This window comes from Cyprinus carpio, chromosome B1 (assembly GCF_018340385.1).
Source record: "Cyprinus carpio isolate SPL01 chromosome B1, ASM1834038v1, whole genome shotgun sequence".
NCBI classification, from domain to species: Eukaryota; Metazoa; Chordata; class Actinopteri; order Cypriniformes; family Cyprinidae; genus Cyprinus; species Cyprinus carpio.
Window position 1 is genome coordinate 37,470,764 of NC_056597.1, and position 27,971 is coordinate 37,498,734.

General features: G+C 36.3%; 3 protein-coding genes across 5 annotated transcripts in view; 2 read left to right on the forward strand and 1 right to left on the reverse strand.

Moving 5' to 3' along the window:
• LOC122135992 (lipopolysaccharide-induced tumor necrosis factor-alpha factor homolog) overlaps window positions 1–27,971 on the forward strand; it is a 613,569-nt gene that overhangs the window by 78,249 nt on the left and 507,349 nt on the right. The gene's annotated exons all lie outside the window — the stretch shown is intronic.
• On the reverse strand, window positions 562–6,123 carry LOC122135990. Its single transcript, XM_042717377.1, has 3 exons — window positions 5,953–6,123; window positions 3,060–3,448; window positions 562–1,843 (listed from the first exon to the last, which is right to left on the reverse strand). Exons 2-3 carry the CDS (start codon window positions 3,446–3,448, stop codon window positions 1,588–1,590), a joined length of 645 nt encoding a protein of 214 aa, XP_042573311.1. The 5' UTR covers window positions 5,953–6,123; the 3' UTR covers window positions 562–1,587.
• The window catches only part of LOC109105037 (NACHT, LRR and PYD domains-containing protein 3-like), a 106,727-nt gene continuing 87,497 nt past the window's right edge, over window positions 8,742–27,971 (forward strand). Inside the window, exons 1-8 of one of the 3 annotated variants that reach the window (XM_042717353.1) lie at window positions 8,777–8,976; window positions 11,269–11,370; window positions 13,793–13,879; window positions 14,149–14,256; window positions 14,833–16,629; window positions 17,007–17,180; window positions 21,819–21,992; window positions 25,999–26,172. In XM_042717353.1, coding sequence (XP_042573287.1) covers window positions 8,918–8,976; window positions 11,269–11,370; window positions 13,793–13,879; window positions 14,149–14,256; window positions 14,833–16,629; window positions 17,007–17,180; window positions 21,819–21,992; window positions 25,999–26,172 — 2,675 coding nt within the window. In that variant the 5' untranslated portion in view covers window positions 8,777–8,917. Of the gene's footprint in view, window positions 8,977–11,268; window positions 11,371–13,792; window positions 13,880–14,148; window positions 14,257–14,832; window positions 16,630–17,006; window positions 17,181–21,818; window positions 21,993–25,998; window positions 26,173–27,971 lie in introns of all 3 variants that reach the window. The other 2 variants (XM_042717354.1, XM_042717355.1) reach the window with 2 other exon arrangements.

Genomic DNA, 27,971 nt, shown 5'->3' on the forward strand with positions numbered 1-27,971 from the left:
TATCAGTTACATATTACCACAGACTATCTGTATCTAAAACAACACTAATGGATTGATGAGAACTGCAGTCTTGTAGTAAATGCTAATACATTCTTTTATATTTTTAAATATTAACCATTTAAACACCACAGGGAGGCAAAATGCTCCCGTAAAAAAGGAGAACTACTGAGAAACTAGTGTTTCAAAAACAAAATACAAGCACATATCATTAAATAATAGAAACCCAGCACTCTTCGGCCCCGTATAGTCATAGAAACACAAAAAATAAAAGCTAATAGGGGCTCTGGAAGTTTCAATGAGACTTCATCACTGCATTCAAAGGAAAAGATTACCCAAAACATGCACGTCTTGTCATTTGCTCACCCACATGTTGTTCCAAACCTGTATGATTTTCTCTTTTCAGTATGAAATAATTACAATGAGCACATGATAGTGAATAGGCACAGATACAAAAAATTATGAAAAAGCAGCTTAAAATAGCCTTTATGACTCATGCACTGTTTTTCAAACCTTCTAAAGTCGTATAACTTGTAATATACTGGATAATTATATTTGGTGATGATTTTTATATATATAAAAACAAATTTTCGCAGTACAACCGCCTCCATTCACTGAAATACATCTACTTGGGTGAATCCAACTAAATTAAGTCACTTTTCACCCTGAAGTCAAAAGGAAAAATGTTTTTACCCAATATTTTTAGTTTTTCATAATTTTCAAATTCTCATGCTCAAAGGTGATTCTCATTACTGAAATACTATATTTTTACTGTATTATAGTAAAACAAATACTGCAATACAATGATTTTATCAGCATAAAGACAGCACCATTATTTATAAATATTTTACCAAATGTCAAAAAATGTATAATAATTATTTGACTTTTTTGGTAATGTATCATTAATACTTTTGCAGTGCATTTAATGGGAGTTAGTTTTGTTTTTTAGTTTACTTTAACAATATAGATAATGTATCCATATTGCATTGCAACTTATGACAATGTGTTTTGTTGTCATTTGCTTTATGAAAAAGAAACATTATCTCATTGTTAATCTTTTGATTTTGGGGTATAATGTGACCTGGAAATGTTCATTATATGCATTATGAGATTCGGCCCAAAGAATGAGCTGGATTTTTAAATGTTTTGTGACGATTTTTGTCTTTTCTGGAGCTCAAATGCCTCAGTTCACTCATATTTGTCAGAAAAGAGCAGCTTATCATCTTTTTTTTGCTCTGCACAAGAATGAAGGTGTTTTGAGGTTTGTAACGCATGAGGATGAGTAAATGAGACAGAACTACTAGGTGAACGGTCACTATAATAGTGTTTGACTGTTGTGCAAGGTAGACCATCAGGTCTGAGGATGTGAGAATGGCACAAACCCGTAAACAGTGTGTTAAGGTTTCGCAGGACTGTAATCCTGTGGGATTATTGTTAATGTGCATTCCTGGCCACTGCAGATGCTGTAGTGTTGATTGTTGCTCGATTAAGACTAGCGTTTGATTGAGGCGGTGGCTTCAAGTAAATCTACGGTGTCTGCGAGTCTCTCAGGCGGGAATCTGACTGGATGCAATGCTCTGCTCCGCTGCGTCAGTGTCGGATCCGGTGCAGGTATCGCTCCGGGTCCTTCTCCTGAACGGCATTCCAGCTCCACCTGGGGCCACCCGAGGGCCCCTGAGGCTCTTCCTCTGGGGGCAGGAAGTCAGCTTGGTCACACGATCCAGCCTCAGAAGAGCTCTGCCCTCCACAGTCTCCCAAAGCAGATGCATCATCATCATTATTGACGTTATGGTCTTCATCTCCAGTTATGACTTCAGAGGTTTGTGCCAGTGAGCCCTCGTTGATTCTGATGGGGGATTAAACAATAATGAATGCACTTTTTATATGTAAATCATTACATGCTATGCAATTACAGTATTATGCGTATCTGATGTTCACGGGTGGGTGGGTGAGACCCACGCCTTTTCTAGTTTGTTTACAGGGTTTATAATGTGGCAGGCTTGTGGCTGATCTCATAACCTATTTTTGTTTAGATTAGCATGTTTCCATTAACACACACACACACACACACACACATACGCCAGTGTGTGTAGTTGCCATGCGCATCTGAATAAACACTAGTAAATCTACTAGGGTAAATTCTATAAAAGCACATGCAAATCACATTTCATCCCAAAATCAAAGGAAAAACTTGGAAAAAAGTGCTTATTTATTTATTTACAATTTTGTACAAATATTTTTGTGCATGATTTTCACCTAATAATTTTTGTAATTTTCATTCTCAAAGATGATTATCATTAATGAAATATAGTATTTTTTTATTACTATATAATAATTTTACAAAAACTACCACAATAAAATGATTTTGATCGATTGCAATCAGGCAGTAAATAAATACCACAATTTTATATAAATACTTTAATGATTCTATATCGATATATATATATATATATATATATATATATATATATATATAAATTATTTTATATTTTTTGTATTGCATATAATGAGAATGCCTTTTTTATAATGGATAATTTTTTACATTACAAATAATGAGAATTATTTATATACATATATATGTATACTGCATTGCAAGTAATGAGAATGAGGTGATTTTTAATAAATACTGATATTAAAAAATATTTTGCACTTCAAGTAATGAGAATTAGTTTTTTATGAATACAGATATTAAATATATATATATTTTTGCACTGCAAGTAATGAGAATAGTGTAAATACCAATATAAATTATATATCATTATTATTTTTGCATGACAAGTAAGGATTCAAGATTCATTAACTTTATGCAAAATATGTAATCTCATTGTTTATCTTTATATTTTGGGTATAATGTGACCTTGACATTTAAAAAGAAAAAATTCTATCCACAATTTTAGTTGAACACATGGTTGTATTTCAGTAAATAGTTAATCAAATGAAATGCGCTTGCAATTCTGTATTCGAATATTACAATGATGTTGGTTACGGTTTACAAAATCAAAAGCAGGCTTTATTTTGTAGATAATAATGATTTTGTAGAAACATTTCTCTCTCTGTCTCACCTGTGATGACCACGCATCCCTCGTGTTCCTGTGCCGTCTTTATGAGCCTCCACCCTGAGGCCGCTTCGGTTCCGCGCTCGGACTCTGAGCCCCACCAGCGCCTGGGCCAGACCCGTCTCCACCTCCGCCATGGCTCTGTCCTCGTCCTCCTCCCGGTCCGCCCCGTCCTCTCCAGACGCCGCTCTGTGGTTCCCCCACACCATCCGCGCCCTCTGCTCAGCGTCCGGGTCTCCCGCCGCCTGGAAGAGCCGCCGGAGCTGCCGCAGGTTCACACCCTGGAAGATGTTGGCGGTGCCGGACTTACGTTTCCGGCGCTCGGAGCCCGGCGGGCGGGAACACGTGGGCTGGGACGGGCCTGCGAGAACAGAGGCAGAGGCCACGTCCTCCATCTGCAGAACAAGAGGTGAAGGTCACAAGGGTCGTACAGTTTCTAGTACTTCTGAGAAGATGACAAGCAATTTTTATAAACTAGAGTTGCAGCCCAAATTGCGTACTTATGCACTATTCTATGATGTTTTGTAGTACACATAGTGCGAGTAGTGTGTTCACACTGAAAACTCCAAAAAGAAAAAGTGCATTTTAAATACCCTGAAAAAAATGAAATGTGGAATGCTGGGACTTTTTTTTTTCAGTGCCGTAAGAACAAGAGGTATTACATATTCACATGATCAAAATAACATTAGCTGCCAGAGAAAAAAGAGGAGAGAAAAATAGAAAGGAAGAAAATTGCATAGATTTCAATGCTTTCAGAGCTTTTTTATGTTGGACACTTCATGCACTCAACTGTCGCAGCTGTAATTACGTCAGTAGAGGGGGAGGGGCAACAAAATAACCTTATAAAAATCATACATTACATGGTTGAGTACATAGTGCATGAGTACATTGTGTATTAGTGCATAGTGTATATACAGTAGTGTGCCGCTTGGGACGCAGTAGCCTCCATGTTTTATTTTTCCTATGTTGTTAGCAACAGGATGACAACATGCTAAAAATGTGTTAAAACATGCTAGCAACATTAACAACACAGTAATCATGTTAACAACATATGTTAACATGCTAACCGTTAAAACACATTAGCGATATGCTTGTGACATGCTTGTCATGTTAAAACATGTTAACAACATGTTAGTCATGCTAACAATGTGTTAAAACATGCTGGCAACATGCTAATCATGCTAACAGTGTGTTAAAACACATTAGCGATATGCTTGTGACATGCTTGTCATGTTAAAAACATGTTAACAACATTAATCATGTTAATGTGTTAAAACATGCTAGCAACAAAGATCATGTTAACAACATGATAACGACATACTAATCATGTTAAAAACAAGTTAACAACATGCTAGTCATGTAAACAATGTGTTAAAACGTAATCTATTAAAACGGTTTCAAATTCTAAGCGTTTTACAATTACTTAAAAAAACTTCAGGCTAGGTTTTCTCAAGCCAAAAGTCTTGACAAACTTTTTTGTCTAGTTTATTTTATTTATCTATTTTGAGGCAACATACTACAGGTAAAAAAAACAAAAAAATGTATTTCATGCATTGGTCAGTTTTGAGATTTTGTGCTATTTTGGTCCCATAACTTGTCTTATTTCAGACAAAACAATACACTTTCTCTATGTGTCTGTAAATTTCCATTACAATACATATCTTTAAAGGCAAGCAGTTTTTTTTCTCATGTGCTGAGCCAGAAATCTCCACTTCTACAGCACTTACATACAAACTTTACAGTTTTATTCCTATCTATATTCTGAACGCGTTTATAGATAGGGTTGTTCATATATTATACGCCTTTAATATGTCAACAAAACAAGAATTTTGAACCTAGGTTTATCCAAAGATTTTGTTCTGAAAGTGTATGCAGATTAGTGCGTATTTAAATTTCAGAAAACTTGTCATACAAAAGAATTGTATTAATGTACTGTGATTAATCAACCCTTGGTTGGTACGTCAGTGGAGAAAGAGTATTTAAAAAGCACTGCAGGTTCAGACGTGAGCCTTCTGACCTCCACAGTCAAAGGCTATCAGCTTCCATTGAGTCACTATTATTACAGCAGGGAAAAACAAGCCTGTGATGCTTCTATGCATCCTAAAACTGGCCATCATAGGTAAAGCATCTATTAAAAGAGCCTATAATGGATTTATTGGGATGTTTATGTTGCTTGAAAACTATATAATCAAGTCTGAATGCATGGATCAATTCTGAATGGTCTTCAGGGTAGAAAATGTCACGTTATGATGTGGTTTTGACATCTAGCAGCAGTTAACCTGCTGAACTAACCACGGCTGTGTTCAGAACAGAACACTGTGTACTTTACAGTGTGCAAAGCATGCTATTCTTTTTTTTTTTTTAAGTATGCATTACGCAGCGATTAACATGCAAATTGGCAGTCCCAACAAACGAGTATGAGTATGCTATTTACTCAAGCAATTATTGCTCAAAGTAAACATTGTTTGAATCCGCTTTCTGGTCTCATCTCTCAGATTTCTCAGAAATAATAAACGTAGGCAGGATTTCGATGACTGCTCTGGCTCATTTGCTTCGGTGATTATGATGCATTTGTCACAAAGGCTGCTTAAGTTTGCAGCTCGGTGGGTCACGTGACGAAACGACATTGACGCACGAGCGCACGAACATCCGCGGTGACAGCTGCGCGAGGAGGCACTGCAAAAACATCACCGAAAACATCATTTCACATGCATCCGCGCAAATCACAGCACATGACGGCGGATTAAACGCATATATTCAAGAATAAATGCTCGGTTAGGAGTGACGACTTGTGGGATCACTAAGACAAAGCACAATAGTTGCGCGTTAGTCGTATTTCTAGGTGGGAAAAACACATGAAAAAGACATCAACGACACAATTATGTTAAACTATACTCACCTTTTCTGTGTGAACTAGTGTCTCTGAATCGTTTGCATGTTAGCTGTTTGGGATATCTTTAGGGAAAGCAGCAGAACGCTGTAGTAAACAGCCTGGTTGTTTGTCTTCGTATGTGTGAAGCGAGCGGAACGGACAGAAAAGTTTTAACGCTCAGACTCGTCACCTACTGTAGCGCTCTGACCAATGAGACGAGCGGAATGGACGATTGAACCCGCCTCCAAACCGCGTCCAGCCAATCACATCTCTCCTTCCTGCGCGTCTTGTGGTCTGAACAGTACAGTGTGACTGAGAAAGGTGTAATCCTTCATTGACGTCAGTGCTGCCGCACACGTGCCAATATGTGAAACTGTCTCGAGAAACAGAGAGTTATTCTGGTATTTACAGTTACCAATAATATAAATATATCTCTAAAAAGCATCGAGATTTAGGAATGTGTAGTGATGATGTTAAGATTATTTAAAAGCATCGAGCACGATTTTTCTCAGAAGGTGTCACTGTTATTTATTTATTAATATTAATATTTTTTATAATTTCCTTACAGGTGGGATTTGACTCTGAGCTTGTACTTTTCCTTTGTGTAACATCAGCTTTCTGAAGCATAACAATAAAAAGCAACATTAATATTGCAAACCCAATTAAGTAGTAGGCCTTGTATTTATTTACCGCAGAAGAAATGTAGAAATAAAACCGAATTATTGATGTCTTTCTTTGCCCGCCATCAGAGGGAGACACAGGTCAGTGTTGATTTAGCAGAAATAGTAAGAGTAGCTACTGCATCCTCCGTTTCTCCTTCATGGAAGCAGGTTGTTTAGATCTATATCTAAATCTTGATTGATTTCCTAAAAGCCACAAAGAGACATGAGAAACATCTTTTACTAAACATCCTGAACTAAAGGAAGAGTATTTATGCAGTATACATATATAGTTTGTAATTTTGCAATTGCAACCTTAGCCATGGCCCTCAACATGCCAAAGCCATTTTCTCTGGGCATCTCTCTGCTTTAAAAGTAGAGACAATGCAGTAAATATTGATTCATTTAACATTTGAACTAGATGTGTCAGGAGTAATGTAGTCACCAAAAGTTGATTCTACACAGCTTTGCTTCACATCCCTTACGAAAATTAACCATTGTTTTATTGTAGTAAAAGTGTAAAAGTTTTTTTGGCTTATTGATTACTTTATGTATATGTGTAATTTTACTTCAAATACTATGGTTAAGCTAAGGTTAGTGTAGCAATTGTTTTATTGTAGTAAAAGTGTAAAAATAAATAAATAAATAAATTAATAAATAAATAAATCTGTGGTTACCGTGGTTTAATCTTAAGAATTGTTAATTTTTGTAAGGGATTAGGCCTAACGGTTCTCATAAGAAAGAAAAGAAGATGTAACAGTCTCTTATTTGTTAAACTGTAATCTGAATATTGGAATATTCATAAACAGTATATTTCATGTAGGCTGTTATTTGCATTATGTAGAATCATGAATGCATTGGCACAAAATGCAGGTCTCAGTCAGTTGCAGATAAGTCCCACTGTGGCAGTATCAATGATACCACCCTGGAAATTTATAATGCCATCTGTAAATACAAGCTTACAACAAATATTAAAAGAAAATTTTATAATAATGCCACAGTGAGTAAAAGTTCAATAGTTCATTGTTATGAAGTAGTAGAGAAAAAAAGAACAACAGACTACCTGTCAGTATTCACTGTGGAATCAGTAGCAGTCTTACTGGCGTTACAATGTGTGGAAGAAAATAATCATAACCAAAGTGTTGTTATAGCTTCAGACAGTTTATCAGCGTTATCATGCATTCAATCTGTGAAAACGTCATGTAGACAAGATGTCATTTATCAAATATTCCATCTGCATGCCATGAAGGGGTGGAAGGAAATGAGATTGTGGATATTCTAGCAAAATACTCTATAAAGCATGAAATAGTAGATATACCACTAAGTAGAGCAGAGGTCAAAACCATCATAAAGGTGCACTCTCTCTAAATGTGGCAGGAATATTGGGACATCGCTGATACAGGACATCATTTATATAATATACAAAAACAAGTAGTCATAGCACGAGGAAGGGCAGAGGCCCAAGGGAAGAGATGTTAGTCTCACATCTTAGAATAGATCATATGGATTAAATAAAACATTACATAGAATAGGAAAACACGTCACTGGATAATGCAACCGCTGTGATGTACAAGAGACAGTGAAACATACTACTAGACTGCAAAAAGTTTGAGAAGGATGGAGTAGAATCAAAGGCATATATATATATATATATATATATATATATAAACCCCTGGGTTAAGTGAAAGAATTTAGCATAAATATATAGTTTATCTAGGTAGATAGTTAATTAATGTTTTATTTGATTTATTTTCCTCACTTTCATTTGATGTCATTCTACTGCCCAAGGTACCTTTTAAGCTGAACTGCCAACCGTCATAAAACCTAAAAAAAAGTTTTTACTAAATATTGTAGAAACTTAATTTTCTGTAAAGTTGATTTGCAACGATTTGTTTCGTGAAAAACTCTATACAAATAAACTTGAATTGAATTGAAGAAGCAGAATGAACGCATTTTTTGTGATACTTGACCTGACCAGCAGAGGGCAGCACGGGACTGAGTAACAAACGCGAGTACATTCTGAAAGCTGCAGGTCCATTTTTTTCTGTTGCTGTTGTTTTTACTGACACATATGTCCATCTCTTATATAAGTTCGACGCACAAATGTGCTGAGAAAGTAGATCAACTGTGGTCCATTGACGGGGAATCTCTTTGTCAGCTCTAACGTGCTGTTTAAACTGTCCTCATAAAACCGGAAAAACTAACTTTTTTTAGCGGAAGCCCCATCCACACACCGCTCCTCCCATTTTCACAGTTGTTCGTCAAAGTGAAAGTATAATCCATCGGCAAATATTGGAATTTAATGAAAACAGAAACATCTTTACACAATTTTAATGGAATCAGATGGAAATCCGCATTATGAGAAACTATCCTCAGATATGTTTCCACACAGGTGAGCGTGTTACAAACACATCGACGAAGCGACGTAACGTTATTTCCTTGAAAAGATACAGGCCTAGACAGGCGTTAAGTTATTCTGTGAATAGTTCGATTTGGTTTTCTCTTACAGATTAACAGCACGTTTTATGGCGTAAACTGTTTTTGTCTTCAAGTACAGGAGTAACGTTAGTGTGCTGCAGTGTGACGATGATGTTTACTGAAGAAGTTTATGATTTCACATTAAACCTTAAAACTTGCCACGTAGATAATTTGGCACAAATTTCACCTACTCTCTGGGAAAGAGTACAAATAGCTTTTATTATTTTTGGAAGTTGATGAAAAACAAACCTTACCAGCAAAAATATTAAAGAATAGTATTCAGAAACACATTTAAATCGCATGTGAGAGTTCCTGAAGGGACTGAACCAATAAAAATGGGAAACACTCTTTGAGTTTTTAAAATGTAGAAATTATATATATATATATATATACAGTGCCCTCCATAAGTATTGGAACAGTAAAGACAAAATTGTTCTGTTTGTTGTGGAGTCAAGAAATCTGTAAATATGATTAAAAGATGAATATGAGACAAAACTACAGAATGTCACATTTTATTATTGGGTGATTCAACACAAAGATGTTTTACCAGCTAAGAAGATCAGCACGTTTAGAGTTTCATCCCACTATCTGATGTGAGCATAAGTATTGGAACAGTTGCTCACAGGTCTTTCTAAGTGTTCAGCTGTGTCCTGTTGCATTAATTCTTCAGATATTAAAAGCAGGGAATGTGTCTTATCAGTTATATCCATTGCTTCTGCATTCTAAGCCTTGCATTCGACAATGACACACAAAAACCAGGATGACGACGAGGAAGCTGACGCTGAAAGAAAAGCAAGCAATTTGGATGCTAAAAGAAAAGAGGAAGTCAATAAGAACTAAAGGAAAAACAAAGGGCATGGAGAAATCAAGAGTTTGGAAACTACCGGTGACATCAGCAAACAACGACGACCTGATCAGCTGAGAAAAACAATAGTAGCTGATGACAGACAAATAAAAAAAGCTGTGAAATTTGGAAATGTAAAATAAATTTCTTTTATGTAAAATAAACAATACAGTAAGGTGGGGTGATGCTCTGTCCATCTACAGTCCGCAGGAGAATTTGACACAGAATTACAGAAGCTACACAGCAAGATGCAAACCTCTGATCAGAACCAAAAATAGAAAGGCAAGATTCTTCACAAATGTGAGCCAGTAGAGTTTTGGAACTGAGTTGATGGACTGATGAGACAAAGATTAACCTTTATTTTAGTGACTGGAAAACAAAAGTGTGGAGGATAAAGGGAACTGCAAATGATCCTAAGCATGCAACCTCATCTGTAAAGCTTGGTGGAAGTGGTGTCATGGCATGGGCATGCATGGCTGTCTCTAGAACAGGACCTCTTCATTTTAATGATGACTTCATGCATGATGGCAGTAGCAGAATGAATTTGGAAGGGTACAAAATCATCTTGGCCACTAATATTCAAGAAAATGCCACCAAACTCTTTAGAAAGCACTTCATATTGGATCAGGACAATGACCCAAAACACCCTGCCAGTTCAGTCAAGGACTTTATCAGGGCAAAGAAAAGTAAAGTCTTAGATTGCCCAAATCAGTCTCCAGATTTAAATCTGATTGAACATTAATTTCACCAGCTGAAGAGGAAACTAAAGACAGAAACTCCTCAAAACAAGCAACAGTTGGAATTGGCTGCATTAAAGGCTGGGGAAAAGAATTTTAAAGCATAAGACCAAGAGTCTGGTGATGTCTATGGGTGGCAGACTAACTGCTCTGATTGCATGCAAGGGATCTGCAAATAAATATTAGCTTTTAATCTTTTACATCTGCCTTAAATTCAGCTGTTCCAATACTTATGCTCACATCAAATAGTGGGATGAACTCTTAAAGTGCTGTCCTTTTTATTTGGTAAAACATGTGTTGAAAGACCTAATAATAAAATGTGACATTCTGTAGTTTTGTTGCATATTCATCTTTTAATAATATTTGCAAATATCTTGACTCCACAGAAAGCTTTACTGTTCCAATACTTATGGAGGGCACTGTATATATATATATATATATATATATACACACACACACACATACACATACATATATATGTATGTATGTATGTGTGTGTGTGTGTGTATTTTTTTTATCCATATTAATGGAATAATATAGCCACCTGAATCAATTCATTACAAAAGTCATTAATAAAAGAGTTTGTGAATTAAATGCATTTGTTGTGTTCACATTCACTTCACAGACCAGATCCTCCAGAACCCAGCTGTGTGTCCATGAAGAGTGACTGGTCAATGGATCATCCTCCTGAGTTTAGTGGACACAATGAAAAGTCTAGGTTAACGATGTATGAAACCATTTGTCTTAATCTTCTGTGTTGAAATTAAATCATTTTTCTGTGACTTTTTTCAATGCATTAGAAGATATAAATTAAAATGCCATAATTAATAACTCTGATATATGGTTGTGTACTCTAAAACAGCTGTACTTACTATCATGTATTCAACAACAGATCACGTATTAATGGAATAATTCAGTCATCTGAATGAGTTAAATAGAAAATTGTTGCTGTGCAGGGAAAATGAAGGGTGAGTAGAGACAGGGATCTTTGCTAGGGATGTCCCGATCCGATCCACGTCATCAGTATCATGCAGATACTGGCCCAGAACGCTAGATCGGAGATCGGAGGGGAGAAAAAAATATGATCCGATATCTATCCAACACAAACCATGGGAAAATCTAGCTTAAACCACAAATGCTTGAATATTAGCATTTCCCTTGCTGCGACATCCAGTTAAGCGTGCAGCCTGTCACGTACAGTAGTAGCCAATTATAGTCACATGAGTATGAGAGTTAGCTAACTTACAGAATAGCCATGTCAGCAGTGTGGAAGTATTTTAACCTTAAAGAGGAAAAAAGTCCAACGGCCGAATGCAAAATTTGCAACGCAAAAGTTTTGAGGGGTGGCAGTGCTGTTCAGTGGCGTGCACAAGTGGGGGGCCGGGGGGGCTTGAGCTGTTTTTATACAGTCTTTGGGTCCGACGCTAAAGTGCCCTTGCGGACGGTCCGGTCTGCCCTTGGTCTGCGATTTCTTCCGAGGGAAGGAGTGTGCGATATGAATATTTTTGATCGTGGACGATAAAAATGTCTCCACGATCTGGTTTTGAAGAAATATCATTGTATCATGCTGCAGCGCACATTCTATCCATGGAATGAATATACTGCGACAGCCGACATATCCAGTACCATAGACATAGGTTTTTATGTCTATGTCCAGTACCACCACTCCCACACAGAGTACGCAGTAGGGCACCAACTCCCAGGGGGGCACCATCCCAGTTGCGCAAAAAAAAAAAAAAAAAACTTTCATTTTATATGTATATTAATGTATAAGTAAATAAACATATAAACATAATTATAAAAAATGCTTTTCACGCATAGACTGTATTTCACAGTGAAGACAGTAGACAGGCGAAGTACACGTGACACGCCATTCCAGCAGCCGCGCGTGTGCTCGCTCTCACCTCATGTTTGTGACTGTCGGCTGACTGCAAATGATCATAACTGATGGACAACTTTGCCCGGGAAAAGACAACAGTAGTCCGGCGCCGAGATAAGCAAAAGAAAAAAGCCCAAGATGAGGCCCGTGCATCACTTTTAGGTTTTTATAATCCTGTTAATCTAGAATTTCAATGTTCCATTTAATTCACTTAATCTTTAATTTTTGGCCACCTTTTTGCGATAGAAATACTAGCCTCTATAATTTCTTCAACAAAAACATGTGGACATCACAACCCTTACAAAAACTAATCCTTGTTTTTATTGAAGTAAAAACATTTTGTGTGTCATTTCTGAATGCTCGAGACTATAAAATTAATCAGACAACTTTATTATTAAAATCATAGCCATAGGCCACTGTCTATTTACTTTTGTAATTTGTAAATAATACAATTTAATTACAATTTAGTTATTTACTTTTATATTTTATTAAAAGGTCATTTTTGCCATATAGCCCACCCGAACAAACAAATACACCCTACCCATCCCCCCAACCATCACCCAACCATGCTGCTGTTTAAATTGTTTTAACTTTAAACCTGTTGGTAGCTTTAAGTACTGAAGTACCTGTATTTTAATTTATTTTTGTAGTGTTTGAATAAAGGGTGGCAGTCTTTCTTAATCAACTGTTGTTGTGGACTATATACTTGGAGAAGTATTTGTTCTCCATGTGAGTGAGATGTTTTTAGTTGGCTAATTGAGCAAAGTGCTTCCATTAAATTGTATTATTATTATTAGTATTAGTTCAAGAATAAAATAATATATCAGATTGATATCGGAATCGGCAAATAGCCAAAGCTGTGGCATCGGTATCGGAAGTGAAAAAGTGGTATCAGGACATCCCTAATCTTTGCAGTATTTATTTTAATAAACAAGATGACCCAGGAGACAAAGGAGCACACAAATGCAACATAAATGGCTTTGCATTTACACAAAGACAATAAACAACAATGATCTGATTAAACTGAGGAATGTAAATACACAGGGTGACATTCAATTAAACAAGAAACAAGAACCAAATCAGTGAAACAGAAATAAGTGAGAACACACAGGAACCCATGGAAACAGGAAATAAACACAGCAAACAGGAACTTAGATACACCAGCAATTGAAAAACTTCAAAATGAAAGTCTCAGACCAGAATTGATCAAACATAGCTGTAGAAATAAACGTGTGTGGATAATATTGTTGTGTTCATCTTCAATGCACAGACCAGAACTCAGCTGTGTGTCCATGAAGAGTGACTGGTCAATGGATCATCCACCTGAGTTTAGTGGACACACTGATCTTGGGTTAAGGTAATCACTATACTAAAGTGCTTATCTTATTTCATCTGTTTGTTCAAATTTATTGCTGTAATGGGTCTTCAAAGCCTGCAGTGCATTTCAGAATGAAGGTTTTAAATAACAGCTCCAATATGTGGGCTGTAACACTTGCACTTTGTCTCCAACAGAATAAAACATGTTAATTAAATATTTGAGTTTCCTAGAGCAATCAGTCATTACAAAGGTGATGAATATAAGAATATGTGAATTCCATTCATTTATTGTTTAACGTCAATGCACAGATCAAACCTGCCAGAATCCAGCTGTGTGTCCAAGAAGAGTGACCAGTCAGTGGATCCTCTGCGTAACTTTAGTGGACACATCTGGGGTCAATCTGATCTTGGGTTCAGGTAAATGCTTTAGGCAATGTCCCCCTCCTGAAGCAACATAATAAAAATGGAGCAATACGTGCCTAACCAGGCCACATTCATATACTGAACACTCATTTTAGCACCATTCATTGGAGATTTCACTTTAAAACCTTAAAGATGTATAATAAGCGTTGCAGAAATGTCACCACAAGCACGTATTTCCAATGAGCCTGGGTTAGTATTTTTGCCTAGTTTTTGTGTTGCATATATTTGCTACCTACCGCTGACCTAAACCATGGGTGTCAGAAGTTTCTTGGAGGGCCCTGTCCTGCAGTTTAGCTCCAACTGTAATTAAACACACCTGAACTAGCTAATTAATAACCTAAAGGACTTAGGATTACTAGAAACATCCAGGCAGGTGTTTTGGAGCTGGTTGGAGCTACACTATGCAGGACACTGGCCCTCCAGAAGCAGAATTTGACTCATATGTCCTAAACTAAAGGAAGATCGCTTTAAACAAATATGTTGTCATCATATACATACTATATAAAGTATGCATATATTATCAAATATGAATATACAATAAATTCTAATAATCTTTTTATTTTAATTTTAACATGACCCTGCTGAACCCCTCAAGTTATTTAGATCAAATCTGATGAAGAAGTTTGAGTGTCTGTGTGAGGGAACAGCGACGCAGGGAAACCCAACACTGCTGAATGAGATTTACACAGAGCTCTGCATCACAGAGAGTGAGAGTGGAGAGATCAATAATGAGCACGAGGTGAGACAGATTGAGACACAGTCCAGGAGAGCAGCAACAGAGGAGACACCGATCAAATGCAGTGACATCTTCAGACCTTTACCTGGACAAGACAAACCTATCAGAACTGTGCTGACAAAGGGAGTTGCTGGCATTGGAAAAACAGTCTCTGTGCAGAAGTTCATCCTGGACTGGGCTGAAGGGAAAGAGAATCAGGACCTCCAGGTCATATTTCCACTTCCTTTCAGAGAACTCAACTTGATGAAGGACAAAACACTCAGTCTTTTAGGTCTTCTGCAGGTCTTCATCCCTGAAACCAAAGAATTAGAAATATCCAGTGATGAATATAAAATGTTGTTCATCTTTGATGGTCTGGACGAGTGCCGTCTTTCCTTAAACTTTGACAGCAATGAGACTCTACAGGATGTGACCAAAGAGACATCAGTGGACGTTCTGCTGACGAACCTAATTGTGGGGAATCTGCTTCCCTCTGCTCTCATCTGGATCACCTCCAGACCAGCAGCAGCTGATCTCGTCCCCTCTGAGTGCATCCATCGAGTGACTGAGGTACGAGGCTTTAATGATCCACAGAAGGAGGAATACTTCAGGAAGAGAATCAGAGATCAGAGTCTGGCCAACAGGATCATCTCACACCTGAAGTCATCAAGGAGCCTCTTCATCATGTGCCACATCCCTGTCTTCTGCTGGATCTCAGCTACTGTTCTGGAGAAGATGATGAGTGAAGCAGAGAGTGGAGAGATTCCCAAGACTCTCACTCAAATGTACACACACTTCCTGATCATTCAGACCAACATCAAACATGAGAAGGACTATGAGAAGAAAGTGAAGGATGAAGACATGATCCTCAAACTGGGGAAACTGTCTTTCCAGCAGCTTGTGAAAGGAAACCTGATCTTCTATGGGGAAGACCTGAGAGAGTGTGGCATTGATGAGACTGAAGCATCAGTGTACTCAGGATTGTGCACTCAGATCTTCAGAGAGGAGTTGGGCTTGTATCAGGGAAAAGTGTTCTGCTTTGTTCATCTGAGCATTCAGGAGCATCTCGCAGCTCTATATGTGCTGCTTTCATTCCTGCTGGACAAGAGGGATGTGCTCAATGAAAAGCTCAGCTCAAAACATGCACATGAGTTCACATGTCACACAATATCTGACCTGCATCAGAGAGCCGTGGACAAGGCTTTACAGAGTAAGAATGGACATCTGGACCTTTTCCTCAGATTTCTTCTGGGTCTCTCGCTGGAGTCCAATCACACGCTCCTGAAATATCTCCTGACACACACTGCAAACATCTTGTACAGAGAAGAGAAAACGATTGAGTACATTAAAACAAGAATAAGAATGAATCGCTCACCAGAGAAATCCATCAATCTGTTCCACTGTTTAAATGAACTCGGTGATCAGTCTCTCGTCAGTGAAGTCCAGGAGTATCTCAGATCTGGAGAACTGTCAAGCGCTAGACTGTCCTCGACACAGTGGTCAGCTATTGTCTTCATTTTTTTGACCTCAGAGCAGTTGGATAAATTTGATTTGAGTAAATACATAAGCAGAGAGCAAAACCAAAACCACATGACACCTGATAAACTTCTTCTGAAGCTCTTGCCTGTCGTTGAAGCCTCCAGATCAGCAGAGTAAGTAGCACTGAGTCTAATCTTCAAATGTGTGTTAATCTAGTCCTGTGTTTTTCTTGTCTCCGTTGTCAATGGTAGTATTAATTTTAACAGATTAGACACTGTTTAGACACTGTTTTGGGTGTCTCTACTCATATTAACAGTGAATTTGAGATTAAGAAGTTAATTTCAAGGATTGGGTTTTGAATGTCTGTCACTTTTGTTTTCTGTGAATGTCTGTGAAACCTCATCTATTGCTCTTCCAGTGAGAATATCTCTAATCTTCTGATATAGTGAACTTTTCCTGTGTGTTAGTCTGTAAACTTATGTATTTGTGAATTTGTTGTGCTGTTAAACTTTATATAAACAGAGAGAGTGAAGAGTGTGTTGTTCTGCAGGTTGAAAGGTTGTAGCGTCACAGCTGAAGGTTGTGCTGCTCTGAGTTCAGCACTGAGATCAAACTCCTCACAGCTGAGAAAACTGAATCTGTCTGAGAATAATGTAGGAGATGCAGGAGTGAAGCTGATCTCTGATGCACTGAAGGATCCTCACTGTAAACTGGAGAAACTGAGGTAAGATCATACATTAATTTCAGCTGAAACAATTATATTAGGTGCTGTCATCATGTAATTTACATTAAAGGCACACTTCGCCCAAAATATAAAGATCATCTTATTTAATAACTCTCATGTCATAACAGATCTATATAAATTCATTCCATCAAGTTTAAAAAAAATAAAAAATCCATCTCTCTCTGTGTATATATTGTGAGTGTGTGTTGTGATCTAAGTTTATGCTTCAAAAACCATCTAAAAACCAACACAACTATAATCCACAAAGACCCCAGTTGATAAATCAGTGTCTTCTAAAGCAAAAAAATAAAGTTGTGTTCAGGGGCGTTGCTAGAGCTAAAACTCTACTGGGGTACAGGCCCCCATTACTTTTCTATTTTTTTTTTCTTGAAAGCCTGCTGTGTGTAAGAAGTGTACAACACAATGCACTGTACAAACTTGTGTTGCTTAAACCAATATTCCTACATTGCAACAATACTAAGGAAGGTAATGTATTTTAAAATATTTATATCTTTAACATACTTAACATGAACATTAACATTGTTTAAGGCATAAATGGCATACACTGTGGCAACAGGCCCATGTGCAGGTTTTTACAAATACAGAGGTCCCAAAAATTTGATTGATAGGGGGTTTCGTGGGCATGTTCCCCAGAGAAAGTTGAGATTTTCTTAAACTAAATGTGTGCATTTTAACATGTTTTAAGGCTCATAAATTGGATAATAATATAGGTTTAATACCAAGTCAGTGGGCAGTAGTAATATAAATTGTTTGTCAAGATAACAGATTCTTAAGCATGAGAATTATCTTAAATGTTGCAAACTGGAAATAGAGAGGTAATAGTTTATGAATTTAATAAACTCAGTTATCATTATCCTTGTAGCCTTTAGTAAAATCATGTGTCTAAAATGATTAAACATAATTATAATAGATGACTTGACTCGAGTGAGACTTAAGTCACAAATTTTAGGACTTGAGACTTGCTTGACAAATATTCATAAAAGACTTGACTTGACTTAGACTTGGTATTCATTAGACTTGACTTGGACTTGAGTTAAATTACTTGAAAAACTACAAGTCATTTAACATATTTATTGTCTTATTGTCTTTCGTTCAATAAATATCTGTTTGTTTTTGAACGCACTGCAACCTAACCAACTGACGCAGCAGGCAAGCAGAGTGAAAGTGAAAGTGACTTGACATACAGCCAAGTATGGTGACCCATACTCAGAATCGTCCTCTGCATTTAACCCATCCAAAGTGCACACACACAGCAGTAAACACACACACACACCGTGAACACACATCCGGAGCAGTGGGCAGCCATTTATGCTGCGGCGCCCGGGGAGCATTTGGGGGGTATGGTGCCTTGCTCAAGGGCACCTCAGTCGACTTGACTTGACCTGACTTGACCTAGATGACTTGATTTGGTTAGGAGTCAAACTCTCTAACCACTAGGCCATGACTTCTCAAGTGTGCACAGTGTTGCCAACTTAGTGACTTTGTCAATAGATTTAGCGACTTTTTTCCAAAAAATAAAAAAAAACTCCTAGCGACTTCTTGGACAAACCTTATTTAGTTTCTGAGACTCTCCAGTACTGTTGCACGAGCGTGAGGTCTCTCTTTACCAGTGCGCGCACACCTCTCTCTGCGTCTGATCTTTTCAGCCAGCGGCTGAGAGGAGCAGCGCTTTAGGTTAAACAAGATATTCTGTCACTTCTAAGTCTATTTTACATGCAAATATAGCCGAAATAACAGGACAGTCATTGTCTTTATCTTATGTGTATTTGATTTCATTAGACGACGTCATGATTATGAATCAGGATTTTTGTGCAGATTAACATCTAACAGAGAGCTGGTAGTCTTAATGGGCCACTTTCAGTCTCTATTTCATATTCATCCCGTCTTACAACAGAAACAAAAAAATATACCAGTGAAAACAGTTTTATTGAGAACTTGGCTGCATTAAAATACAGTTTGTGAGCAGTATCAGATGCATTTTTTGCAAGTGGAATGCATTGTAAATGGTTATTCACTGTTTATAAGTAAATGTCAGCTTTTTTTGGCAGTAGCATGTGTACAATACATTGTCTAATAATTGGTCTTCAGTGTTACTCTTTGAGTGAAAAGCCTATGGATAATTTATGGGGATGCATAAAGGAAAAAAAAATCATACAGTTGTGAACCCAACCATAACCCTAACAAAAAAAAAAAAAAAAAACTTGCAAACACAACCATGCACACATACACGTGTGCACACACATTCACTCACAAATATTAATAAATCATACTCACTCAAATCACCTCTCTCTCTCTCTCTCTCTCTCTCTCTCCCTCCCCCACACACACACACACACACACACTGTCCCATTCACTGCCAAATACATAACAGTGTCAAGGTCCAGAAAAGTATGAAAAGCATAGTCAGAATACTCCATCTGCCATCAGTGTTTCAACCGTAACTTTATGAAGGGAAGAGAATACTTTTTGTACACGAAGAAAACAAAAATAACAACTTTATTCAACAATTTGTCTCCTCTGTGTCTCTCCACATCACTGTAGCACCATTTTGGAGAATGTGAGCTGAACTCAAACTGCGTATGCTCTTCTGTTTCAGCCGTACCACAAGGATATGTTTTCTGCGTGTATTTACATTTTGATTTGAAAGAAAACAGCTCATCAGTGCAGTGTTGGCTGACACGGAGAGACACACTGAAGTGGAGAGACAGAGGAGAATGACTTGTTGAATAAAGTTGTTATTTTTGTTTTCTTTGTGTACAAAAAGTATTCTCGCCACTTCATAATGTTACGGTTGAACTACTGATGGCAGATGGAGTATTCAAACTTTCCTGGACCTTGACAGTGTATTTTATTTGGCAGTCTATGGGACAGTCACAAGCCTCCCGGTTTTAATCCAAAATATCTTAAATTGTGTTCCAAAGATGAATGAAGCATTTACAGGTTTGGAACGACATGGGGTAAGTGATTAATGACAAAATTTTTATTTTGGGGTGGAGTATCCCTTTAATGATGTGTTGATGTCCCATAAAGGTGATGTCTGTTTGAAAAATGCCATTTGGTGGCTTTGAAACCATTTTACGTGAATTGTTTAATACGTTTTCATGGTTTTCTTCAATGTTTGAGGCATATTTAAATGGCTCTACCTAAATACTTTTCATGCTTTTATGTTGGACTAATTTCAGTTACATTTACATCTTAGGCTACGTAGTTTTAATTTGTATTTATTTAGTTATTTTAGATTTTATTGTATTAACAACTCCGCTGTATGTGGACACTTTTTGAGTAGAAATGCATATTGCAATTCTGTTTTGTTGCAAATAAAACTCCCATAGTCCATATATACTGTAGTTTTAAGTTATTTTAATATATAAATTCAGTTAAATCATCAATCATTTGTATGACTTGACAGTGACTTGCTTGACCCAAGCTATGACTTGACTTGAATTGCTTGACAAAAGCAGTGACTTGGCTTGACTTGCTTGATTCTCACAAAAATTGACTTGGACTTGCTTGAGACTTGAAGGTTAAGACTTGAGACTTACTTGTGACGTATAATGACGCTCAAGCCAGAAGTGACTCTTTTCTTCTGCTTCACTTCACATCAGCTTCAGAACGAGCTTCACAACTTTAAGAATAATATGCACTTTATATTTCATTATATGAACTCACAGAGATCTAATTAAGACACTCTTAATTTGTGTTTGTGTTGCCAACTTAGCATCTTTTTAGACGTGACGTGACGTAACATACAGCCAAGTATGGTGACCCATACTCAGAATTCGTGCTCTGCATTTAACCCATCCAAGGTGCACACACCCAGCAGTGAACACACACACACCCAGACCAGTGGGCAGCCATTCATGCTGCGGCGCCTGGGGAGCAGTTGGGGGTTTGGTCGTGGTATTGCCAGCCCAAGACTCGAACCCACAACCTTAGGGTTAGGAGTTAAACTCTCTAACCACTAGGCCACGACTTCCCCAACTACACTTGGAACCTTTTCTTTCAAACTTGGAACCTAGCAACAAATTTTGTAGTTTTTCACATTTATTTGGCAACTTTTGAAAAGTGACTCAAACAATAAAAAGGTGTATATGTGTTTAGCAGTTCACACATTTGAATGAAGCTGCTAGCTGCAATTGCTCAGTAATGATTGTTCATTTATTATACCATCGTTAGCTTGTACCGGTAACTGTTGATCAGTTAGGTGCATATTAACTAACTACCAAATACACTGCTTCAAACTTGTTCAGAATATGTAGTTTTACTAGTTATTTAGACAATAAAATGTCAACGTTCAAATATATGTAATTGATCATTAATTCATTGTTGTATTTGAAAAGAAAAATATCTGATCATAAAAAAGCAAAAAAAAAAAAATAATAATAATTTTCAAATCAGTTTTCAAAAGTTTGTGTTTTCAAGCCCCAGAAATGGGGCAAACATAACAAGTTTTCTGTTTTTAGTTGAAAATGGTGTGTAAACATCACCTTAGACATGAGATAAAATAATAATAATACCTCCTTAGATGTAACGCACAGATTTATCATTTAATATCATAGTCTGTGTTTGTGTGATTGTTTCTGATAAACTGAGAGTGAAGAGTGTGTTGTTCTGCAGGTTGAGATATTGTGGCATCACAGATGAAGGTTGTGCTTCTCTGAGTTCAGCTCTGAGATCAAACTCCTCACAGCTGAGAGAACTGGATCTGACTGGGAATAAAGTAGGAGATGCAGGAGTGAAGCTGATCTCTGATGCACTGAAGGATCCTCACTGTAAACTGGAGATACTGAGGTAAGATCATACATTAATATCAACTAAAACAACAATATATATTACGGTCTGTCATCATGTAATTTACATTACAGGGACACTTTGCCCAAAATACAAAAATGATCTTATCATTTACTCCCTCTCATGTCATAACAGATCTATATAAATTAATTCCATCAAATGAACACAAAATGAAGTTAAAAAAAAAAAAAAATCCATCCCCTTAGTCCATATACTGCAAATTGGTGGTAACCTTAGAGTTTATGCTTCAAAAACCATCTAAAAACCAACACAACTATAATTCACAAATACCCCAGTTGATAAATCAGTGTCTTCTGAAGCAAAAATAAATAGTTGTGTGTAATATTTAAGTAATATTTAAACCTTTTTTAAGTGTATAATGAAGCTCAAGCCAGAAGTGACTATTTTCTTCTGCTTCACTTCACATTAGCTTCAGAACGAGCTTCACAACTTTCAGATTGATATGCACTTTATATTTCATTATGAACTCACAGAGATCTACAGTACAGGTCAAAAGTTTGGAAACATTACTATTTTTAATGTTTTTGAAAGAAGTTTCTTCTGCTCATCAAGTCTGCATTTATTTGATCAAAAATACAGAAAAAATATGTAATATTGTGATATATTATTACAATTTAAAATAATTGTTTTTAAATTTATTTTACTTTAAATTATCATTTATTCTGTGATGCAAAGCTGAATTTTTAGGATCATTATCACATGATCCTTTAGAAATCATTCTAATATGATGATTCTTATCAAAGTTGGGAAACAGTTCTGCTGCTTAATATTTTTTCAGAACATGTGATACTTTTTTAGGATACTTTGATGAATAAAAAGTAAATAGAAAAAAAAGAAAAAAAGAAGCTATGTTTTTAAAATATAAATGTTTTGTAATAACAATATATCAGTAATTTGGGGTCAGTAATTTTTTTTCTTTCTTTTTTTAAATAAAATCAATACTTTTATTCAGCAAGGATGTGTTAAATTGATAAAAAGTGATAGTAAAGAAAATATATTATTAGAATATATATTATTAGAATTTTTTTTATTTTGAATAAATGCAGTTTTTTTAACCTTTTATTCATCAAATATATTAGACAGCAGAACTGTTTCCAACACTCATAATAAAATCAGAATATTAGAATGATTTCTAAATGATCATGTGATAGACTGGATGTTACATGTGACACTGAAGGCTGGAGTAATTATGCTGAAAATTCCGCTTTGCATCACAGGAATAAATTATTTTTTAAAGTATATTCAAATAGAAACTATTATTTTAAGTTGTAATAATATTTCACAATATTACTGTTTTTTTTCTGTATTTTTGATCAAATAAATGCAGGCTTGATGAGCAGAAGAGACTTCTTTCAAAAACATTAAAAACAGTAATGTTTCCAAACTTTTGACCTGTACTGTAAGTAAGAGACTCTTAATTTGTGTTCATGTTGGCTACTTAGCATCTTTTTAGAGTACACTTGGAACCTTTTCTTTCAATCTTGGAACCTAGCAACAATTTTTTGAAAAGTGACTCAAACAATAAAAAGGTGTATATGTGTTTAGCAGGTCACACATTTAAATGAAGCTGCTAGCTGCAACAGTTCTGTAATGATTGTTCATTTATAATACACATCGTTAGCTTGTACCTGTAACTGTTGATCAGTTAGGTGAATATCAACTAACTACCAAACACACTGCTTCAAACTTGTTCAGAATATGTAGTTTTACTAGTTAATAAGACAATAAAATGTCACAGTTAAAATATATGTAATTGATTATTTATTAATGTTTATTTAAAAAGAGAAATATCTGATCATAAAAAAATAAAAAAGAAAAAAGCATTTTTAAACCAGTTTTCAAAAGTTTGTTTTCAAGCCCCGGAAATGCCATTGTCATGTTCTGTTTTCAAATGAAAATGGTGTTGTGTGAAACAAAATAATAATGCCTCCTGGGATGTAACACACACAGATTTAGCATTTAATATCATAGTCTGTGTTAGTGTTGCTTTCGTCAACAAAAATTATGACTAAACATCGTCGTCAGCGAACCTTTATCACGTGACGAAAATGAGACGAGATGCAACGTAAATGCTGGTCATGTGATGCTGACTATAATTAAATGTGTAATTCAATATTGTTGATGAATAAAAACGAGACTAAATGTGGTTTACAAAATCAAAACTATGAAAAATGTCTTTTCATTTTTGTTGACCAAAACCAGACTAAACAATATGTTATAACGTTATTTCATCTCGTTTAGTTATGTTATTATTATTTTGCCGTATTTCTGTTTCCTGTGTCTCACTTCAAGGGCTGCATCAGGTCGCACTGTGCAGATGCAGGCTGCGTCACTTCAAGCCCCACTCGCGGAATTATTAAAAAGATGAAAACAAACAAAGTTAAGTGGGATTTATACTTTCGCCTGGGTCTGCTGACTCTGAGTGCACCTTCCTAAATGGACGAGGCTTTTATACTTGTCGCGTTTGCCATTGTACTATTTTTTTTGATTTCGTGTGGGTGTGCGGGATGAGGAGTAACTGTCCTCTAAAACCGTCGGGAATCACCGGTGAGAAGAAGTAATTTGCCAGTACAAGTCTTGTGATGAATGAGTTGATGAATTAATAATTTTTTTTATGTACAAACTTAAAACAATCTTAAACTATTGGCTGTATTTCGCATCAAACACAAGACAACTGTAAGCAAATAAAATACTAAAAAGAAAACCTACTTCAAATAAGAAGCCTTGGAAAAACTATGCAAACATAAAAATGTTTTCTGTTAGAAAGCACCTGATGGAGTTTAAACTGCTGCTGTTTCACACAAATGCTGGCACAGACGTGCATGTTCGGCTAGAATGGCCCTGAACTCATGCATGTTCAGATGTGGAGTAATGCCGAAAGTTACAAAAAAATGCTGTGCACTGAGCCATGCGAAATGAGTTTGCGTACACTCAAAGTGAATTTCCAGCAACACCGTGATGATGTCATATTTTCCGTGCTCACCCAAGTGAACTTGCAGATGCGTCGGGTATAAATCAACCTCGACAGAGAAAGGGCTGATTGTCGGCCAGCCGGGGTTCCTCTTTGGGAGAAATATTTGCTGATTTTTTTATTTTTATTTTTTTTTTTTTGTTTATTTAAATGTATGTGTGTGTACTTCTGACATGTTTGGTTGGTAAAATTAATGTTGTAAAATCAAATCAGAGCATCTTCCGTGTCTGGAATGGATGTATTCTTGAGTCTATAAGGTAACAATAATATAAGTGAAGTGTAAGTGAAAGTAAGTGTAAGTGAAAGTCGTGACATTTGCCATACTCGGAATTGGTGCTCTGCATTTAACCCATCCAAGTGCACACACACAGCAGTGAGAAGTGAACACGCCGTGAACACACACCCGGAGCAGTGGGCAACTATATCCAGCGCCCGGGGAGCAACTGGGGGTTCAGTGCCTTGCTCAAGGGTATTGAGGGTTGAAGAGAGCGCTGTTCATTCACTTCCTCCCACTTACAACTCCTGCCAGCACCGAGACTTGAACCTGTGACCTTCGGGATACAAGTCCAATTCTCTAACCAATAGGCCACAGCTGCCCCACAATAATATAATAAGATAACAATATAATAAGATAACCTTGTTTGAAATGGGTTTGGCTAAAAGAAAATTTTGGTTTCGTCTATACTACTAGGTACTTGTACTATATTGATTGGGTTAAATAGAATGGCATTACTAAAAAGAGACTAAAATACAATTTTCATTAAAAGCTAGATTAAATGTCATCAGTTTTTGTTGACTAAAACTAGACTAAAATGTCAACAGTTTTCGTTGACTAAATCTAGACTAGACTAAAAAGAGTATGAACGTGACTGAAACTAATAAAAACTAAAATGACAGCTTCACACAAAGACTAGACTAAAACTTAAATTAAAACAGGCCACCAAAAACAACACTAGTCTGTGTTTGTGTGATTGTTTCTGCTGAACTGAGAGTGAAGAGTGTGTTGTTCTGCAGGTTGTATAAGTGTGGCGTCACAGCTGAAGGTTGTGCTGCTCTGAGTTCAGCTCTGAGATCAAACTCCTCACAGCTGAGAGAACTGGATCTGTCTAGGAATAATGTAGGAGATGCAGGAGTGAAGATGGTCTCTGATGGACTAAAGGATCCTCACTGTAAACTGGAGAAACTGAGGTAAGATCATATTCGGTATTAAGCTCCAATGAAACAATTATATATTATAATAATATGTTATATAATATATATTATTCACCCAAACATGAAAATTCTGTCATTTACTCACTCTCGTGTCATCCCACATCTATATGAATTTTGGCCTTCAAATGAACACAATTGAAGTTTAGAAAAAAATCAGATGATCATTTGTAAATTAAAATCTGTAAGTTGTAGCAGCTTTTAATAGCCACACTCTCTAGTGTTAACCTGGATAAAAGTGCACTATTGCGTGTTTGTGCAGAAGCTTTTAGCACACAGTAGTAGATCTCTGGCATTTCTCCTGATAACTGTGGAAACATAAAATCTGTCGTCATTTTTACTCACAGATCAGTGTAATGCATCATTCTACTTTTATTTGTGTGCACTCACAATATTAACTAAACATTGTGGTTTTGTAAAATAAAGAAAACAAACAGGATGTGCTTTCTGCTGTCTCTGTCACCGTGAACTGGAGCGCTTCACAAAAATGAAAAATTGTCTCACAGATAAACAAACTAATTCAAATTGAACAGATACTCTCTGGTGATGTAATCGTATGAAAGGTGTATTTCTCCCTAAAGGCACGTCACTGTACTGCAGAGATGACAAGTCAGCATCATTAACTTCAACACTGCAGCAGACAATGACTCAGAAAACACTAGCTTATTAATAAAGAATACAAAATATCTAATTTATCAAATAAATAATTAAAATATCTATAAAGGCTCGCTATGGATTACTTCTTGCCCAGCTTGTACATGTAAAGAAGAACATAATTAAATTAAAAGGAAATTATCGTGAAATGATTCTCAAATGTTTTGTTCTGAGGAGGATTGCCTGAAACTGACATTTTATGTTGGTTTGTGAATTTGGTTTTAGTGACTAAGTAGTTCTCTAGATAACCTGTAACCAGGGGAGGACTGAGGCTAAAATGTGGCCCTGGACCTTCGGGCACAGATCGGCCCTCCACACCCGGTTCAAAACACACCACTCCATAAACACACCTGCTCATTATGCACTGAGCAATTAACACCCATTACTGACATAACAGTGTAACACAATACAGAAATAAAAATGCTATCTTTTTTTCTAATTTCTAATTGTCTTTCATGGTGTATAAGGCAAATATAGGTACAGATACAGGTAGCTCACATAGTAAACAATTTTGTAGAATTTTTACATAGATGGACAGTTTAATTTTCCTAAAGTTGAATGCTGTATGACACAATGTTCTACTCTGGTCTAGAAGACTTGGAATGTAGTGCAGAATGTGGACTGTTTTAAGTTAATCAGTATTTTACAATAATTTCTGAAGGATCATGTGAAACTGAAGACTGGAGTAATGACTAATAAAAAGTTCAGCTTTGATCACAGGAATAAATTACATTTAATATATCTTTAATAGAAAACCAGAATTTAATGTATAATATTTCATAATATTATTGTTTTTACTATATTTTTATCAAATGCATTCAGCCTTCTCTCAAAAAATAAGTAATTAAAAATTATGTCAAATGTTTGACCGCCAGTGTGTCTATAAAATAATGTATGTGATTGTAAACTAATTAGTAAATTATATTTTTATTATAATATATATCACTTTCCTAATAGTGGCATTGAAAGCAAAGGTCTTCAGATTTACAGTGTTATAGAGTAAGTTTGAGAACGATATTTTATTTTTTTTAAATATATTTTTAGACGCACAACTGACAGAAGAAAGCCTGGATAGAAATACACGAACATTCACTCTTATCTCATGTCTGGTGAAAACTGCTGCA